At 41.7% G+C, this 16,153-nt stretch overlaps 2 protein-coding genes across 5 annotated transcripts in view; both read right to left on the bottom strand.

The window, feature by feature from the left end:
* Positions 1-659, bottom strand: part of LOC103136628 (NADH dehydrogenase [ubiquinone] flavoprotein 1, mitochondrial-like) — a 4,468-nt gene extending 3,809 nt beyond the window's left edge. For all 3 annotated transcript variants that reach the window (XM_016670512.1, XM_007549958.2, XM_016670513.1), the window contains exon 1: positions 393-659. In XM_016670512.1, the coding sequence (XP_016525998.1) occupies positions 393-494 (102 nt within the window). In that variant the 5' untranslated portion in view covers positions 495-659. The remainder of the gene's footprint in view (positions 1-392) is intronic.
* Positions 660-2,490: 1,831 nt separating this feature from the next.
* Positions 2,491-16,153, bottom strand: part of zbtb7b (zinc finger and BTB domain containing 7B) — a 29,759-nt gene continuing 16,096 nt past the window's right edge. Inside the window, exons 1-3 of one of the 2 annotated variants that reach the window (XM_007549953.2) lie at positions 9,864-10,051; positions 5,456-6,522; positions 2,491-5,373 (exon numbers count right to left, since the gene is read on the bottom strand). In XM_007549953.2, the coding sequence (XP_007550015.1) occupies positions 4,773-5,373; positions 5,456-6,522; positions 9,864-9,926 (1,731 nt within the window). In that variant the 5' untranslated portion in view covers positions 9,927-10,051 and the 3' untranslated portion in view covers positions 2,491-4,772. Of the gene's footprint in view, positions 5,374-5,455; positions 6,523-9,863; positions 10,052-16,153 lie in introns of those variants that run through there. The other variant, XM_007549954.2, reaches the window with a different exon arrangement.

Here is a 16,153-nt window from a genome sequence, read left to right as displayed (position 1 = left end):
TATGAACAAATATTTTCATTTATATGTTTAGTAATTGGTTTCTAAAATATACAACAGCAACATTTTTGCTTTAAATTAGCCTTTTCGACTTTGTGTTGATTTCGTATTGCTTTCTAAAAAACTAAACAGATTTCATAAATTCGCCTCATACACCTTTTGTTTATGCACATAAATGCTTGCGCTTTTCCAAAATGTGCGATTCAAAACAACAACAATAAACACATTGTTAATATTATGACTTTCTTGTCAAGTGGAAACAATTATACTGAAGTTTGCAATAATACTTTTAACAATTGTGTCTTTGAATCATCCGCTGTGAAGAATAAAGGCCAAACAAAGTCGAAAGATACTTTGGTGCTCCTCTTTGCGCAGTGCAGGAGACCAGACCTTACCTGCGCATGCGCCGCTGAGCTGTATGTGAGCCTCGGAGCGACCTGTCGCGCCGCTGCGCCCCGCAACATCCGCGGAGGTAGCAGCAGCAGCGGCAGCAGCATCCTGCGGGGAGACGACCGCTTTCAGATCACTCCAACCTGTTGAAGCCTCAACTCCTGCTCTTCTCAGGCTCCCAGGTCTCTCTCCATGCACCCAAATCCACTTTTAAACCTGTTGTGGCTGAAGAAGCGGAACTCCGGGCCTCCTGGTCCAGATTAATTAAACTAAGAAGATTAGGAAAACACCTACGTCACATCCTGTTCTAAGTCAGCGTTCAGGCAGCAGCAGACGAATAAGTTTGAATTAGGCACTTAAATTGTAGCCCAGGCAGGTAAAGGCTCATTAACAAGATCATGCTTTTCTGGAACAATGAAATGTAAAGATATATGCGACTCACTTAATCCTCTATACAAAAACAATTTTTAAAATATCACTTTAACTTTTTAGAGAAGCACAGATGTTACTGTGTTACTGTTACTGGAAAATTTTCACTTTTCCAAAGGCTAGCATCATAAAAAGCAATTTCCATATTCATACTCCTCGAAATGTTTAGCATTTTATAGTCACAAATGTCAATGCATTTCATTTTGGTTTTATCTGGTAGTTCATTACAGTGAGATTGATGGGAAATGAGGACAGGTTTTTCACATTTTATACAGGCTTCGCAAAAATAGAGAGACAGATGTTGCAGAGCATCTGTGAATATCAATTTTCCAAGTCTTGTTACAGATTCTCAGCTATTTTTAGTTCTTAAAAATAACATTTTCAATGTTTTAACTCGTCAGCTGGATGGTGAATCTCCACCTTAGTCCCAAATCTTTTTCACACTCTAATGTGTTTTCTTTCAGGATTGGCCTTAATTTAGTTTCATCAAACTCACATACTTTTTTTTTTTTGCTGCTGCTGAAGTTTGCAAACCCACATTCTGCTGCCGCCACCACCATGTTTCACTATGTGAATGGTGCTTTCAAGGTTTTACAGCTGATCCAGAAAGTTTAATGTTTGTCCCAACTAACCAGTGAATCCTTCTTCCACGTGTTTGTTGTGTTCAGTATATGGCAAGTGGCAAACTGGAAACGCATTTTAATCAACAGGTTTTATTCATAAAAGCTACTGACTGACTGACCATTCTTACATATTCTGTAAAAACTGCCTTAAAGAAATTCTCTTTCTCATTATTCTGGCATTTAGCAAACAGGAAAACATTTGGTCATCCTGACTGACTTAAAACAGAAAAGGTTTATTCTGATTTCACATCAGACAATGTGAACAAAATTATGTCTGCCTTTATGTAGTGCATGTCAAGTTCTGGTTTCAACTATAATATCAGCCCAACTTTGGAGATTTTGTGAAGTCACATCTTTACAGTATGGGTTCCTTTTCATGTGCTCACATTTTGAATAGAGACTCTATACTGGGATCAGTGATGTGTTCAGCTGCATGTCAACTGGATACATAGTTTTTTTTTTATGACATCTTATTAAATTTTTTTATGTTGATAAAAATAAAGTAAGCTGTCTGGGAATACAGTCTCAGCAATCGAGTCCCGTCAAATGATCAGATAATTAGTCAAAGTAATCAGACAGTAGGTGATGCCATTTTCACTTTCAAGCATCCAGCAACCGGAGGTGAGCTTAGCATAGTTAAATTCTGAAATGTTATTGGGAGATCACTGTGACATTTGAGTTCCTATTGCATCAGATATGCAACAGTGGTGAGATGAACATAGTATGTGTGAGCTGCTGCGCTTATGCAAATTAATTTTTAGAAGCATCCGGAAATAACTTTCATTTAGCAAGTGACTTATGTGTATGCCGCTGTGTGAAATCACAGGAAACTGAGCTGGAAAAAAGGTTGATGTGCTTTTAATATGATCTCATCTGAAAATGATCAAGTAAAATAGTCTTGTGTTTTCTACAATAATCATTTTGTGGCACGTTTAAGATTGTCAGTAGTAATAAAAACATGTTAAACAGTTGCATAATTTGCTCACCAGAGGGCGCAAATCTGACTAATATTAGACTTTTGAGGAGTAAGATGAAAACTACACACAAAAAGTCAAGCTTAGATAACTTTATTTTCTTTACATCATCCGAAACAAATCATGGGGAAATGAATTTGTATCTCTAAGAAGGAGTCCTCTAAAAACAGACAGAAAAAAAAATGCATCCCTGATAGCGGGGTCTCTATTCAGACTGTACCCCTTAAAGTCCCCTCACCAAAGCCAGGAAAAAAAAAAACCCAAACAGCTCACATATAAACACACACTTCACAGCTGACATCAGTTTAACCGTCATTCATTCACAAAGCTTTTCATTGGGAGCACCAACACCCTTCATGCACAGGACCAACCGTCATACTGCCATTCCAGTACGACAGGTTCCAGCAAGGCCAGGAGTTTACTGTCATTACCTTTATCTGCACATAAGATTTCCTTCATTACAAAATCTACAAGAAAAAAAATATATTTCAAACTACTGGATTCCCACTTGCATGAAGAGTATCAATCCTCCTACAGCACCGCTTGCTTCCCATTTGACATTTTGTATAATCGCTTAGTGCATTGCTCAAGATTTCCTGAGAATAGTTGCAGCACAAAAAAACCCTAAGGCAACTTCATCCCAAAATATATCTAATATGTATATATATTTGTATGTATATAACTCCACTAATGTCATGAAGTGTGTATGAGGGCTTTACAGAAGTACCGTCTACATAATCAGAATTTTAAATAAAAAAATGCATCCCTGATAGCGGGGTGCACGAGAGATGAGAGAGCGACTAGAGAGTTAAAGGATACGATGTTGAAAGTTGGACAAAAAGCTTGAAGCTCTCAAATCTCATAGTGCAAATAAATGGAAACAGAGAGTTCCAAAACAGCAAAGACAGGGTATAGTGCACCCAAGGCCAGAAGAGCACATATGCTACATGATGGATTTCATAGAGAAAAAACAGAAAATAAAGCCATTAATGTTTGCACAACATGAGGCAAGACAGCCATGGAAAGCATGAAGTTTTTGGTCAGAGATGAATAAACTCAAAAAAGTAATGGCCCCTTTTAGTCACAGCCAAACTACAAGAACTGCAATGTGCGCGATGCATATTGTCCACACTTAGTTAACAACAGGAAAATCGATCTGTGTTCAAGTTCCAGGAGTTTTTAACCCCGCCACCCACCGCCGATGTCTTTGCTCTGGTCCGTTGTGTTACCTACTGAAGGGAGGAATGTGCCGGTTTTACTGCAGTATCTGGTGGGTTAAATGTGCAAAGGATGCGTTTGAGGAAGAATGGCTTAAAAGAAGACAATCAGCCTTTTAAAAAAACAAGGCGTTCGGGGATATGAGGGTTGCCGAGCAAAAATCATCAGTGCGGGTTCTCATAGGTTTTTGACAAAGACTGGGCTCTGATCTGGGTTCAGGATGGACGTGGTCTCAAGACGGCCATAATAAATAGCAATAAATAAATAAATACACAGGAGGGGTGTATATTGTCTCAGTAATCCCAACATTTTGCCACACTTATTTGTTTTAAGAACATAAATGAGAGCACAGGAAGACTGATAAAAGCTGCATGTTTTACCAGAATCAACCCACTGGTCCAGACTTTGTCATTTTGTTTTTGGTCAGGCATTTAGCTCAGAGCACCTTGGCTCTGAAAAACAAAGTAGAGTCTTTCTCATGGCTTTTCAAAAGAGTTGGGAAGAAACTTCTCTTCAAACCCAACATTGGCTACAACTCATCCACTCTCTCTTTTTCTGCAAAACAAGGAAAAAAAAAACCCCAGCAGATCTTTGGTCTAAGCACCAAAATAAAGCATAGATCGAACCACTAAAAAACAAAATTATTGCTTTTAACCCAAGGAATGAGCTTGATTAAATTACACTGTATTTCCACTGATAGCCACCAGAGGACAGCGGACACACAAACCTTACTGTGATCTTTTAGGCGATATGAATTTCAAACTGCATCTGGATCAACAAAAATACACATCTTTAAATATTTCTCCATTCTGAAGCCCTGGATTTTAATTTGCATAGTGAGAAGCGTCCTGGTGAGCAAAAATTCAACAAACACCAGCAAGAAAAGAAGTATTAGAGACAAGTCAAACCTAAAATACTTGAACAGCAAACATAAACGGACAAATAACTCAGTAAAATGCCAAAAACCAGAAGACCAACGTTAAGAATATCTCAGAAAACCCGTTTTTCCTTTTTTTAAAATGTATTTTGATAAGTTTTAAGTGCTCCCTGTATGGAGCAGCAGGTCATTAGTCCAGCCACCTGAGATAATTATATTTATTTTTTTACTGTGGATATTTACCACATAAAGTTTTTTTTTCTACTATTCCCCTTCTTCTATTTCTTCGTCTTCCACTTCATCAGCCCATCTGTCATGCTGCAGCGCCGGAGAGCGAGTTCCTCCAGGATCTTCCCTCTCCAAATCTCTTCCGCCTTGCATTTCGAGACCTCGCAGAAAAAGCTCGGGGTAGCTGGCCAGCCTCTGCGGGGCGAGTTGAGCCAGAGCCTGGAGGGCTAGCGACCTTTCCCTGTCGATGCCGCTTGGGAATATCAGCGAAGGTCCGCCGATGGAGCCGCTCCCGCCTCCGCCTTCCAGAACAGAGCGGGGGTGAAACATGGAGGGGTGCGCCTGTAGAGACAGAGGGCTGCCTTCTTTCTCACCGCCGTCCTCTCCCAGCTCCGGGCCCCGCCTGGGCCGACGAGTGCGCAGCTCCAGGCAGCTGTGACCCTTGCGGTGGCGCTGAAGGTGGTCCTCTCGGGCGAAGGCCTTGTGGCAGAGGGGGCATTCGAAGGGCCGCGCCCCGCTGTGGAGCGACAGGTGGTTTTTGAGGTCGTATGAGTGGAGAAACCGCGCCGGGCAGTGGGAACAGGTGTAAGGGCGCTCGCCGGTGTGTTTCCTCATGTGGATCTTCAACTTGTCATTGCTAAACAAGAGGAAATTAATGATCAGAAGGCATAAAGAGAAGAGGTGAAACAACACGACACATTTGTGTGAACTTGTCATACCGTGTGAAGCGGACTCCACAGGCGGAGCACTGGAAGGGTTTCTCCCCGGTGTGCGTCCTCATGTGGCGTGGCAGCTTCCCGGCTCCGTGAATAATCTTCTGACAGACTGGACACTGCTGGGGGGTTTGAGATTTCCTCTTCCTCCCGCCTCCTGCTACTGACGTGGCGGCACCTCGGTCTGCTACGGAGCTGGGGAAGGAGCTGGATCTCATCATGTCGTCGCCCAAGCCCTCCATGTCGTCGTCCTCAGACAGCTTGTCGTTCTGGGTCGGAGGCGGGTGGGCTATGAGAGATCGCTCTTGTGCCCAGTGGGGGAACTCTCCATTTAGTGTGGCCCCTCTCCCAGGTTCTCGGATGGCTCTCGGATCCCCGTTTTGCCCAAGTTTGGGGTGAAGCTCCTCTGGTTCGGGGCTGGGAGGCTGGGTGGGTGGCAGGGAGCGAAAGCTGTCAGATGCTGGTGAAGGGTGGGAGGCGGGAGAGGCGGGCAGCGGGTTCAAAGGTGAGAAGTTGTGAGGTAAGCCAACTTTTTTCACCTTCTTTCTGTCCGTTTTTCTTCTGGATATTTTCTCTACAACATTTGCTATCTCTACCGTCCTCTCACTAGTCGCCTGCGGAGGTCTCTGCTCCCCCGCGGAGACTTCCTGCCCCTCAGCCTCCGCCGTCTCTCCGAGAATGTCTCTGCAGGCGTCGGCCACGCACTGGATGCCCAGAAGTTGAGCACCTCGCAGCACGTCTCTCATCCCGGAGCTGGGGATGGTAAGCGTGGCAGTGTAGGCGAACTCCAGCAGGGCGTCCAAGGCGTCAGGAGCCACGCAGTCCAGCTGGCAAACGCTGAACCCCCCGCCGCCCTCGCCGCCGCCTTCCTCCGCTCCAAACAGCCGGCGGAAGTAGAGGCTGACGGCTGCCATGACGGAGCGATGCGTCGGGTAGCGAGCCCCATGCGAGGTAAGGGTGAGGTCACATAGGAGTCCTGTCCTGCGCTGGTCATTGAGGTGAGACAAGAGCTCGTTGCTGTGCTCCGGGAAGGGGATCCCAATCAGGCCGTCCTCTCCTGGAGACATCGCCACCTACAGAACAGGAAGGGAAAATTAAGTAAGCAAAATAACTGAGGGAAGTCAGAAAAAAAGCGGCAAGCAGTTTTATGACAAGTGTGATGTTTGGAAAAGGTATTTCTACTCCTTGGGGAGCAACATGGACTTAGAAGTTTATTGTGATATTTTGTGGTACAATGAAGATTTTGATTACTTAATTTGTAAGTAACTGTATGGCTGTGAATGCATGGCACAACATTCATAGACATTCACATTTGAAATAGACTTATTCAGGTGGCCACCTAACTGTTATTATTACAAAAATGCAAACAGTAGCTGCATTTAATCAAACTTACTGATATTTATCGACGCTCTTGAGGAAAAGCAGTGGAAAAAATAGCAAAAATAACATTTCCAATGATGCTGTCAGTTCTGTTTTTTATTTACCATTAATAACTGAAATTTATCATGATGACAAATCAAGATTCTTAATTTGATTAGAAATGTCTCACAATAAATAATAAGTGCTATGGTACCCCTATATTTAAATAATGTTTTGTAAGGAAGTTAATCAGAGAAGCAGATAAAATCTGGAGGAGTTGCAGAGATCCAAAGGGACAAATTTGTTTTTTATTTCACAAATCTGACCTAAACAAACACTTAAGTAAAAAAAGTAAAACATAGAATGTGGAAGAATGTGCTCTGGTTAGATCAGACAAAAAAAAAATTAAAACATTTGGTCATTACAATAGAAAAAGAAATCTGTATTTTGCGGAGAAGTAACACTGCACATCATCCTGAACATCCCCACTGTGAAACACGGTGTTGGCAGCATTATTGTGTGGGGATTATTTCCTTCAGCAGGAGCAGAGAGGCTGCAGAACCAATGGGTAAGATGGATGGAGTACCTATGGACATTTATCATATCGCTTTTTATTTATCAGGATAAATTTTGATATATATTTATCCGGATGAATTCCAATAAACGATGTTTAGTAATCTCAAAGACTGTCCATATTGTCAGGATTGTTATTTCTACTATTTTCTCCACTATTTGTTCAATAAAAGCATCAATAAATATCAATAAGTTTGAACATATGATTAAAAGCAGTCACTGTTTGCAGTTTGATGATACAAGTCATGTCTTTATGTGCATTACAACGGGGTAGGTTCTGTTAAGAGCAGTACGGACATCCAGTTACCTAAAAAAGAAGTAATAAATACTTCTTACTGACACTTTTATTGTTTTCACAACAGTACTACAACAGATTGTGATAAAATCTTAATTCCATGTTGACGATCCTGAAAGAAAACCTGTTAGAAAAACTCTTGAGACTGACGTGAATTTCACTTTCCAGTAGAGCAAAAAAGATAAATAAAAACTGTAATAAGGATGTTTAGATCAACACATGTGTTAGAATGGTCTAGTCAAAGTCAGATCTAAATCCAATTGAGAGCATGTATAAAGACTGACTGAGTCTGAGCTATTTTGCAAAGATGAAACAATTTCCATCACAAGATGATTTTTATTGACAATGTTTATGAATCAATTTTTTTTTCCAATTATGCATCAATTTGTGTTTGACTATAAGTAGAAATACGATTAGAATATAATTAAGTTTGAGGCTGTAACTAAGGGTGGGCAAAATGGACTCCAGATTTTATCACAATATTTTGCAGTGCTATTCTGATAACTATAAAAAATATGATCAAAGTTTTTATCTCTTATTTTTTTAGGTAATTTTATGATATCGTTCTTGAAAAACATTCCCATTTGAAATGTGCTTCTTCAGGATATTTGTTTCTGAGTGATTTAAATTAGTAATCAGATTTAATCATTTTTTTAGAGTTTACTCATATTTATTGATACTCTTGTCGAACAAACAGAAGAGAAAATGTAAAAATATTTTTTGTTTTGCATGTAACGTCATTAATTGTAATTTATCATGTTATTAATGAGTCTTGTCAGAAATGTTTTTACCATAAATGTTCTAGGGGCCGTGACGTTGAATATTACTTATTTCTTTGCAGTTTCTAAGAGAGAGAGCTTACCCAGACTTCTGCTTAGCTCGTTCTAAAAGTAAATCTTTATTAGCGTGACTGACATGAGCAGTTCTCCTTCACGTGAGGGACAATTTAAACAGGGCTTAGCAACCACTCTGCCCCCCATGATCATCCTGTATTTTCCATCCAGATTACCAAATCAGGAGGAGGCGATTTCAGCCCATCAGGAGGGGGCTGGGTGAGCGGAAAGAGAACGGAGACGATGGAGCGAGGCGAAACATTAAAGCAAGAGTAAGAGAAAAAAAAAGTAGAAGTAATTCTTGAGACAGAGGGTGATATAAAGCCAGATGACTGGCGGTGATGTGGAAAGGATAGAGGGTTGTGCAATGCCCTGTGGGCGCTGTAGCCAAGGGGCAGTAGGTTAATTCGTGTGTGAAACCTTTATAGCATTAGCCAACTGATTAAAATACCTGGAGAAGAACTTGCAAAGGGCTATAAGAGGAGGAAGAGACGAAAAGCAAGCAGGGGAGAGGGAGGAAGTAGCAGAGTAGAGTGGGTGAAAGGGGGAGAACCAGCGAAAGAATGAGGAAGGAAAACAGCAAGAGGAGGCCTCATATTAATGTCCGCCACTCAGATATTCAAAAGCACGGTAGGTCTCTTAAACGACGTTGTTTCGATCTAATGAAGACCTTTGAAGAGCCGGTTTTTCAACATGCATCATGAGTGATGGGCTGGTGATAAACTCCAGAAATGAAAGCCAAGCAGGGACAATAAGTTTATTTCCTCCTAAAGAGTCCTGGCAGAAACGAGACCCAACTACTCCGTGCTTTGGATCTCCAAGCACGCACTGCGCGCCGTCCTCATTGTACCTGGCTGATGGTACATCTCCCACACACCTGAGCAGACCAGATTTTCCACAAACAACTCATCCTCCACTCCCCCCGCGCTCTGCCTCCCTCCCATAGCAACCAGCAGCCCCCCCCCAGGCCGTCCAATGACAGCGCTCATGCCGTGCCCAGAGGGCTCCGCACAACAACAGCACACCCACCTGAATAACCTGCTCCAAAACACACCTTATTAAACACACACACTCACACACATGTACTGAACACATGCACGCATACTCTTCCATGTAAGTCGGTGGCTCCCCCCACCCACCATTGTTCGTCGTAACTGGTGACGAACTTAACAACGGACTATTTATAAAAAAAACAGAAATAAAAAAAGAAGTTGGCACCCCACCCTTACAATTAAAAGAAGTTAACACTGGTTCTTAAAATACGCTTTTAGAAACCCTTCCCAACCCACAGGACTCATCTAAAATATCTTTTCCACATGAAGTCCAACTCAGAGGTTTGAAATGTCAGTCCTACCTTGCCCATCTTTATGGGCACAGTCCCTGGGAGACGAAGCAGCCTCTGTCTCGTGGTATCCATTGTTATGTCTTCACTCTTTGCTCGTTTTCTCGCTGTCTTTCGAAACCACCCGTTTCCTTACAGGTTGAAGGTTTGATCTGGTTGTCAGAGGTCGAGGACAAGTGCTCGTCCTTGGGGATGTCTACCGCTCTCGAGCATTCTGTCACTCATTCTCCTTCCTGTTGTATCAAAAGAGGGTGCACGCTGACTGACGGAGAGATCTAGAGACACCCCTCCCCCCCAATGATCGTCGCCTACGCGCCCCCTCTCTCCAAAAACCAACGGCCCATTTTCCGAATACTTTCCGATAAACACCGTCTCCTTTCCTTCCTCGGAGCAGAGGAGACCCAACAGGTAGATGGATGGCGGCGCAGCAGAAGGTAAAGCGGGGACCTCGGTTGAAACAACCTTTGGGGTTAAGACCCAAACATGAGTTTAACAGGTTTAGCAGGAAGGAAACCCGCATACGCAACCAAAAGCACATTAAAAATAATTTCCAGGTAAATAATGTCGGAGCTGAAAAAAAAAAACTAAGTAAGAACAGAAATCATATTGTCGTTCTGAGTCATTTTGCACCTCAATCAAACATTCAGGTAGGTGCAATATGAGAGTTAACCCATATTATACCGCACCTCGGAGACGACCTGCTGCACGCAGCTTTTCCTTTGAAACCAAACGTCTGCTCCTCCGACAATAACACCACCAAGCCCGTAAAGCAAATATTTACAGCCATTTTCTAACTGAAAGTGAGTTTTTAAGGTTTTTTTTCTCTTCAAGTGAGGCAACAACAGCGAACAACTGAGATAGAAAAGTGAGGAAGTCCATTTAATTTCTCGCACGTCGTTTCTCTAATTCTCAGCAGAATAAATCGTCTGAATTGGAGGATTTAGAAAACAAAATGTGAGGATTTCTCGTTTCCCTCTGTTGTACTCGGCACGGTGTTTTGTGAAGATGTCACACTCCCCTTGAAAAGTAAAACTTTATCACCATGGAGATAAAACTTCAGTTAAAATAAAAATCATTTACCAAAATTGTTATTTGCTTCAGCCTTATATATTAGTCTAGTAAAAAAAAAAAAAAAAATCCCAAAGAAAAACAAGAAGAGGTAAATCCAAGAGGCAACTTGGTGCTTAAATCTCTGTAGGGCAGAGTGCAAATATTTGACCTGACCTTGCATGGGTACACTGTGTCCTGCACGATAATAGCCAACATTACAACAACTACAGTTTGCTAAATGCATCCATGGTATCAGGATGAATTCAAACAGGAGGCCTAAGTTTATAAAATTCATCTCAAAGCGTGAAACGAATCACAGAAAAAGAAGCAGCACAAAGCAGCAAGAGACTAAAGGGGTTCTAGGAGGAGCACACAACAATGCACGTTAAGTTTCCGGCTCTGGGGAAGAAAAAAAACACAACACACATACACACACACACGCACACACACACACGCACACACACACACACGCACACACATCATGGGTAGTTGGTGGTTCGAGCTCGTTATTTTAGGCTATTCCTTAGAACTCCGACGTGTTCGGAAAATTACAAAACAAACTTAAAAAAAAGATGCAATGATTCCCATCAATTTTCTGTCTGCCTGTGAGTCACTCAATGCTGACAAAAGCGTACGGTGACAGGGTTCGTATCCCCTTCATTACTCCTTCCTTCGTCACTTTGTTTCTGTAGCTTGCCAAGGACATGTCTGCCTGAGATGCAGAATCTTGCAACACATGGTAAGTAAGTCAGAAACGGCCCACGAGAAGATGTTACAAACACTCACGGCTAATGAAATTACCACATTTTTCAAATTTGCTCTCATTAACGAGGCTGGATATGTTTAAAATTTAACCTGTTTTTCTCCAAATGACTCAAAATGTTTTAAAATAGCCCAAAAATGATTCTGCTGTGTATTCATTTCAATGCTTCCGATGCCATCTTTCCAACAATTATCTCTGTCTTTGCGTTTTTGCACTCATCCTCCCACTCTTTTTGTCGACGGCAGAGGAATTAATCAGCCCTGCACCTTTACGCTGCCTTCACCCCTTGCTTTCGTTATGCGAACCCTCTTCCTTTCTCTCTTAACACCCAAAATCGTGCATCTCTTCTGAAGATCTGACGCTGACAGAGATTGAAAACTGCATTTGGGTTGTGTGTTGATGCCAAATATAAGTGCAGGGCTAGAAAATCCCGACGTGTTTTGGAAGATGCAGACTGCAACTCGAGGGGAAATGGAAACTTAAAACGAAAAAAAAGCACCGTAGATGACCCGAGAGAAAAACGGGACGGTTTGCATGTGGGCTTGAGTACAAACACAAAGCGTACAGCCTAACAACAAAGCTCAACCTCACACACAACTGGGACTGTTGGTATAATTTTTATGGCTGCTATTTTCCATTTAAGGCTGTAAGTTTTCCCAGTCCACCTCAATTATATCGAGCTCCAGCTCTAAAGGGGGGAAAATATGACTTTATGCTTTTCACACAAAAAACCCAGTCTGAGCGGGAGATGGAGAAAAACTCTTATAAATTCTGATGTCAGATGTTTTCCAAAGAGGCCTTTTGTATGTGTGTGTGCAGCACACATGGTTGGTTGAGGGCTTCCTCATCCAAACCCCACTAACTAAACCAGATTCTTTTTTTTTATTTTAGCTCATACAAACTGTCTGAGATCTTTACAGCAGAAATACATTTTTGCAGAAGTTAAGAAGTCCTTTAGGGAACCACAAACACATTTACGCTGCTCTGTTTCTCTTATAAAAACGTACTGATCAGAGAAGAACAGAAACAAGTGTTCTCGTCTGCGTCCATTTGTCAATCGAAACACCCGGTGACTAACATCCTTCTCATAGTGATTCTCATCCGTTATTCCTAACCACAGCGTAACATATCAGGGCGCTAAGCAGCATCCACTGCCCCCAAAAAACATCAAAAGCACGGAAAGTAAAAATTCAAGCTCATACCGTTTCTCCTCCTCACTCTCGCCTTCCTCACACCACTCTCCTTCAGTTTAGTGCTTACGATAAAAAGAGAAAACTTTGCACTTCGCTGATTTAAGTAGAGTTGAGAGCAAAGCAGTGGGACACCTTCAGCGAGGAAGAGTAGGGGAGGAGGAGGAAACTGGGGGATGAGTAGAGAGGATGAGAGCATGTATGCCTGCCAAACCAAAACTAAAAATTCACCTTAACATCTCTAAACGGAGCTGAAACACGCAGCTCGTTTCTGCGGGGAGATAAAACACAAAGTCCACCTGCTCTACGTCCCTCCAGACTGCACATTTGCATCCCACCAGCAGATATAAAAAACAGACCCAACCAGGCAGAATTTGAATCACCATTTGAATTTGACAAAGACAAGACTTGAGACACCATCATGATAATTACACTGGCCGTCCCCTGCGATGATGGAGCTCAAAAAAGAGAAGTCCGCTGAGCAGATGTTACTCAGCAAATGTACTTTTTTTTTTTTTAGGTTATATTTCAAGAAGGCCCCTACGAGAAGCGAGCCCTCCTCCTTTCTTACTGCAACTGGGGCATTATGGTGTCTCTTTCTGTGTGCGTGTGAGAAGTTTGACGCATGCGCGCGGTGTGGTCTTCGTTCCAGAAACACATTACATTATTCATTTGGCTGGCAGAGCAGAGGCCCTTATCCCCTCGCCCTCCCACACCACAGCACTCGGCTGCACGCTGCAGCAGCAGCAGCAGCCAGTTTGCATGCCAGACCTGGACACCATGCGAATCTGCAGGAGGATTATCAGCTTATCAGCACATGGGGCAAGACATTTGGGTGCACATATATATATGCTCTGTCCTTTAATAACACCAGACAACTTCTAACCTGAACTCAAGGTATAATTAAGTTTTTAATAACCAGATGATGTGTAATGTATTTTGAGATCACCTGAAATTGATCCCAAAATTATTTGCACGCCTGACAGATTTGGAGCAATCAAAACCTCCTTATGATTGCTGAAGAGCTTTTTGCAGCTTCCTGCTGGTCATTTTTGATCAGTGAGCTCCACGACTTTGAAGGCGTCTTTCCCATCACCCTGATCTTTAGTTTAAATATTATTACTTCCTGGAATATATAACAAAGTACTGATAAGAGAGGTTGACTTGAGGTGTGGATTAACTTTAGCCCCCAATCCAGTGGACTTCTGGCTGGGATTATATTTCCTTTATTAACATAAATAATTAAAAATGTAATTTTTTTTAAATTTGGTAGATTTTACAAACAGGATTAGCAATGACAAGGATGCAGCAGCTACACCATTTTTAATGACTTTATAATGACATTGCAAATATTTATTAGATTTTTAAATGTTATACATTTTAATCTTGCAAATCTCAAAAATCAAGCAGAATGTAAAGCAACACTGCCATCCCCCACCCAGCTGGTTTACAGAAGGCTATTAAACGTTTTCCTCACCTCCAGCAAAGAAAAAATTTGGATATTTGCAAATATTTCATGTGGTGTGAAAACTGATATTTTGGAAAGCATTACCAGCCATGACACTCATAATGACAACAGCGTTTTAAAACTGCAGCCAACAGTCCAACTATTTAATCTGATAAATTAGCATTTTGAACTCTCAACTCCAGACATGTAAAACTTATCAGGTGTTCATTCTGTATCATATATGGATCAAAAATAATAAATGGGAAAGAAAATATATCTACAATTCAATCATGAACGTTTTTGTTAATATAAATACCATTAAACTGAGGTATATTTTCTCACTTTGGACCATTAGTATATTATAAAAGAACATCAGCGATTTCTATTTTAATATTTACCACTCAGTCAAAAATGTTTATTTACTTCAGCGACTTAAGTACTTTCTGGAGCCAACACATTTTTACGTTTAAAATTGCAATAAATATAACATTTTATAAAATGTTTTATCATAATTTTGTACAATTTTATGATTATTAAAGATTGTATTCAAGCTTAATTTTCAGTTTTTGACAAACACAAAAAAAGCTCACCGAGTTTGACAAAGACTTTTTTTCAAACTGTATTTTCAGATTTTTACTGTTTTATTTTCTTTTTCAGTTTGTCATTTCATGTCTAATGATGGTAAATTTATTTTATGCTTCACATAAAAGTGTAAAATCTGACAAATGATTTTCTCTTGTACAATCTGTTGAGAAAACCTAACTTTGAAACTTACCAAAAGTCCAAAAGTCATGAAAACCTGTTTTAGCTCTGGCTGTGTTTCTATTTAAAAATCACTGTAAACAAAAACATTTACGCTCAGCTTCTTACGGTGAAACACTGAGGGAAGCAGCAGCAGGAAAGGAAATCAATCTGAGGTTGGAAAGAGGAAAAATGGTCTGAGATTTGAGACGACACGACAGAGGTAACAAAGGAACGCGAGGGAGGAACGTCTTCTAAAAACACACATATTCTTAGAAATCACAAAAATAAGGAGGTTATGGGGGAGGAGAAACACATGAGAGTGAGTGAGTGAGAGAATGGGGAGTGGGTGTAGAGATACTCCAAAAGATAAAGTGGAGAAGAGGGGAGGTTAAGACAGGAAAATCTAGTCCCGGCCTCGAACAATCTGTGTTGGCAACGAGACGTGAAACAAGAGTCGACAGAGTTGAGTTACAAGGGGAGAGGAAGGGGGGTAGAGAGAGGGAGAAAGAGAGAGAGAAGCCGTGACATGACGGCTGGAAGATAAACACAACGATCGAGCAAGAGGTGAACACATGCACGCAGCCACAGGAAGTAGCAAGAGTCCTTGCAGGTGTATGCTTGTGTGCGCGTGTGTGTGTGTGTGTGTGTGTGTGTGCATAGGCAGATGTCTGAGGGAGCGATGTGGTAGCAGCCACCTCTATCATTAGCATCACCAGAAGGGAGTTTCACCATTAGATGGAGAACAAGCACAGATGTGAGAGAGAAAGCCTGCTGACGGCGTGGTTTCACACTTTGCTTCCCCCCTTTTCTTCTAGCTCCTTATCTGGTCAGCAGTTTCTACCCCTCAGCACTTCACAGCTGTGTGAGAACGTCGGGGCATCAAGGTGTGTGTAGGCGAACCAGTCACTGCACTGAACTTGATTCTTTTATAACACCGCTAACAGTACGTGTGAACGCCCGAAAAGAATCAACGAAAGTCGAGTTTTTAAGCTTCGTTACGGTCAAACATGAGTAATTTATAAGCACAGTTGCAGTAATTGAGTGGGGGTGTTTTAGCAGGTCGGGCTGTGGTACAAACAGGGAACTGTGGGGGTGTAACTGTGGACCA

The sequence above is a fragment of the Poecilia formosa genome, unplaced genomic scaffold (assembly GCF_000485575.1).
Source record: "Poecilia formosa unplaced genomic scaffold, Poecilia_formosa-5.1.2 Scaffold34, whole genome shotgun sequence".
Classification (NCBI taxonomy): domain Eukaryota; kingdom Metazoa; phylum Chordata; class Actinopteri; order Cyprinodontiformes; family Poeciliidae; genus Poecilia; species Poecilia formosa.
This window is presented reverse-complemented; position numbering and strand designations above follow the sequence as displayed.